This window comes from Oryzias melastigma, linkage group LG21 (genome assembly GCF_002922805.2).
Source record: "Oryzias melastigma strain HK-1 linkage group LG21, ASM292280v2, whole genome shotgun sequence".
NCBI lineage: Eukaryota > Metazoa > Chordata > Actinopteri > Beloniformes > Adrianichthyidae > Oryzias > Oryzias melastigma.
The window spans coordinates 15,083,965-15,086,682 of record NC_050532.1 but is presented as its reverse complement, the minus strand read 5'-3'; the positions used below and the strand labels follow the sequence as shown (position 1 = coordinate 15,086,682).

At 46.9% G+C, this 2,718-nt stretch overlaps 1 protein-coding gene across 4 annotated transcripts in view; it reads left to right on the top strand.

The window, feature by feature from the left end:
- lcmt2 (leucine carboxyl methyltransferase 2) overlaps positions 1-2,417 on the top strand; it is a 21,408-nt gene extending 18,991 nt beyond the window's left edge. For all 4 annotated transcript variants that reach the window (XM_036209545.1, XM_036209544.1, XM_036209546.1 and 1 more), the window contains exons 11-13: positions 1,467-1,654; positions 1,737-1,872; positions 1,947-2,417. In XM_036209545.1, the coding sequence (XP_036065438.1) occupies positions 1,467-1,654; positions 1,737-1,872; positions 1,947-2,129 (507 nt within the window). In that variant the 3' untranslated portion in view covers positions 2,130-2,417. The remainder of the gene's footprint in view (positions 1-1,466; positions 1,655-1,736; positions 1,873-1,946) is intronic.
- Positions 2,418-2,718: the final 301 nt, after the last annotated feature.

The window sequence follows — 2,718 nt, the reverse complement described above, 5'->3', positions numbered from 1 at the left end:
GGAAATTCTAGGGATTAAAAAAAAAAACGTTTCGAAATGACACTGTTTCCATTAAATTATAATTTTGCGATAAATCACAAACCAACTCATGCGATAAGTCATTAAAAACACGACGATGAACGACAACAAGTATTTTTTTTTATTTCATTCACTAAAAGGGAGCATGTGGGTGACGTCACAGCTCTGTCCGGGGCGCGCGTGCAGCGCAGCTTGACTCAGAAGAGGGAGGAGTCTGTTCTGCGGTTAAAAGAAAAAGCATTCTAACAAATAAGCATCTGGACCTTTTTCCGCTTGAAAACACCACAACATAAATTCAAGTTTTTGTCACGGCGCTCGCGCTCACGAGACTTCAGACTCCAAGCTGCAAAAGTGCGTCTGCAGATGAGGCGATAGGAAAGGACGAGCTGCTGCGCGATTCCGCATGACCCACAGTTTCTAAAGCGCTTTGACGCCCAGTTTTAAGGGGGTTAGCCCCGCCTTCAGTTCCTAAGACTCATGGGAAGTGGGAAATCTTGGGTGTGTTACATTGCTCACCATGAGTGAGGGAGCTGTGAGCAGAAGTGAGGTTCATACTGTTTGGCTAATCATGTGTGTTCAAAATAAAAAAAAAGCATTGATGTTGAACATGTTAACACACAGAATGCTTCTTTGACTCCTGTCTGTGATTATTCCAGGATGTGCAGTGCATGGGGCACAAAGGTTTTTAAACTGCAGACAGTTAAAAAGTAGCTTGGCCTTTGGGTCTCTGCATCAAGTGACGCACCAGCTGGGCAGTAAAACTTTAAGAAGTACTAATTCCTTATAAAGGCGGGTGTGATTTAAGAAAAACCCATCACAATAAAATAAAATGTTCCAGCAGTTCACAAGTGAGTAGTGCTATTATTAGAAGAGGCCTGCGGGCGACTGATGTGGTGCTCGCGGGCGACCTGGCGCCCGCGGGCGACGTGTTGGTGACCCCTGACCTAGATACTCGATACAGACCTAATTTTGACACATGGGCAGACAAGGCAGGAATCGAACCTGCAATCATCTGATCAGAGATTGACCGCCCTACCGCTGCACCACGGCCGCCTCGATATTTAAACACATAAACATAAATGGTTTCCCAATAGAAATTGTTCGAGAAAACAAGTTTTTAGGATTAATGTTTGACAGTAAACTTTCACGAAAACACAGATCAGACAAAAATCTCCAAAATTCTTCCAATAAGTTAAACACTTCCTGGACTATATGTGACTAGTACTGCTCCTTAGTGCTCCCTCACCTACTGTCATGAGGTTTGGGGGGATCATTCTAAATCTTTATTACATCCATTAAACAAAACGAACCATCTGGATCATACTCAGAGACAAGCATTTAGAACACACTAACCTACTTTTAAAACAATCGAAATGATTAAAAATGAATAATTGTAATCATTTTTCTCTATTTTATCTGAAGTTCACCAGTCTACCCCTTCTCCCCAGGTCCCAGTGGAGGGAGTCACACCGGCGCCTCGACACTCCCACTCAGCCTGTTCGTATGAGGGGGGGGTGCTAGTGTTCGGTGGACTGGGCGAAGGGGGGGCGCCGCTGGGCGACATTAGCGTGTTGGGGCAGACAGAAAGAGGCTTCTGCTGGGAGAGGATTGATGTGCACCCGCCTCCTGAGCCCCGGTCAGCTGACCCCCAAAGAGAAGGTTTTCTGAGAGCAGCACTGCCATGACCCCTGACACCTGACCCCTGGCCTCTGTTTCAGATACTCCCACCGAGCTCATGTGGTGGGGCAAAAGCTCCTTGTGGTGGGGGGGGTGTGGATGTTCTCTGAGGGCGTCCCGGGCCTTGCTGTGATCGACCTGGCCACATGCACCAGCGTGGAGTTCAGTCTGGACACGGTAAGTGAGCGCTCACCACAAAGGGAGGGGTCCGGCAGCTCTGGCGGTGCTGATGTGGGGGTCTGTGTCTGCAGGCGTCCGTGCCCCACCCTCTGATGCTGCACTCCTTCTGCTCCGAACTCACCGCCTCTGAGGAGCCAGAGCTGCTGCTGATGGGAGGAGGAGGGAACTGCTTCTCCTTCGGGACTCACTGGAACCGCCACCTGGTCAGCGTGGAGCTCCCAGCTGTCCTGACACTCAGCACTGTAGCATCATAGGCCTGTGTGCTGACCCCTCCCATCATTCATCATTAAACAAAACCTCAGTTGCAGAATTATGACAACTTGTTTTCATAAAAATGTTTTTATAATAGGATTTTTTTACTGCAAGTGTATGGAGAATCATTCTGCAGAGCATGCTGGTCTTTGTGTCATCACAATGTTAAAGATTTCTTTTATTGCTCACTCAAGACTCTCCAAAACATCGACCAATAAACGTTTTTTATGAGGACAAACTGTTGGCAAAGAGGATTCGATAATCATTGCTCATTCTTTCTGAACTTCTTACCAGATGGAAGACAGAGAGAGGGGAATGAAGGCTGGGTTGTGGAGATGAGGAAGAGAGACAGGAGGAGCAGATCCCAGAAAGATAAAGGAAGAGGGCGGGGCTAAAGATGAAACAATAAATAAGAAGGAGGATTTGGTTGTTTCCTCATCATCACAGTCACAGGTGTAAGGTAAAATCAGAGGTAGAGCGACCTCTGACCTGAAGAACACTGAAACCCACATTGACACATTCAATCATCTGCATGTTCATATCGACTGACTGCAAAAACCCTCATGCACACACACATTTATATATGCTATC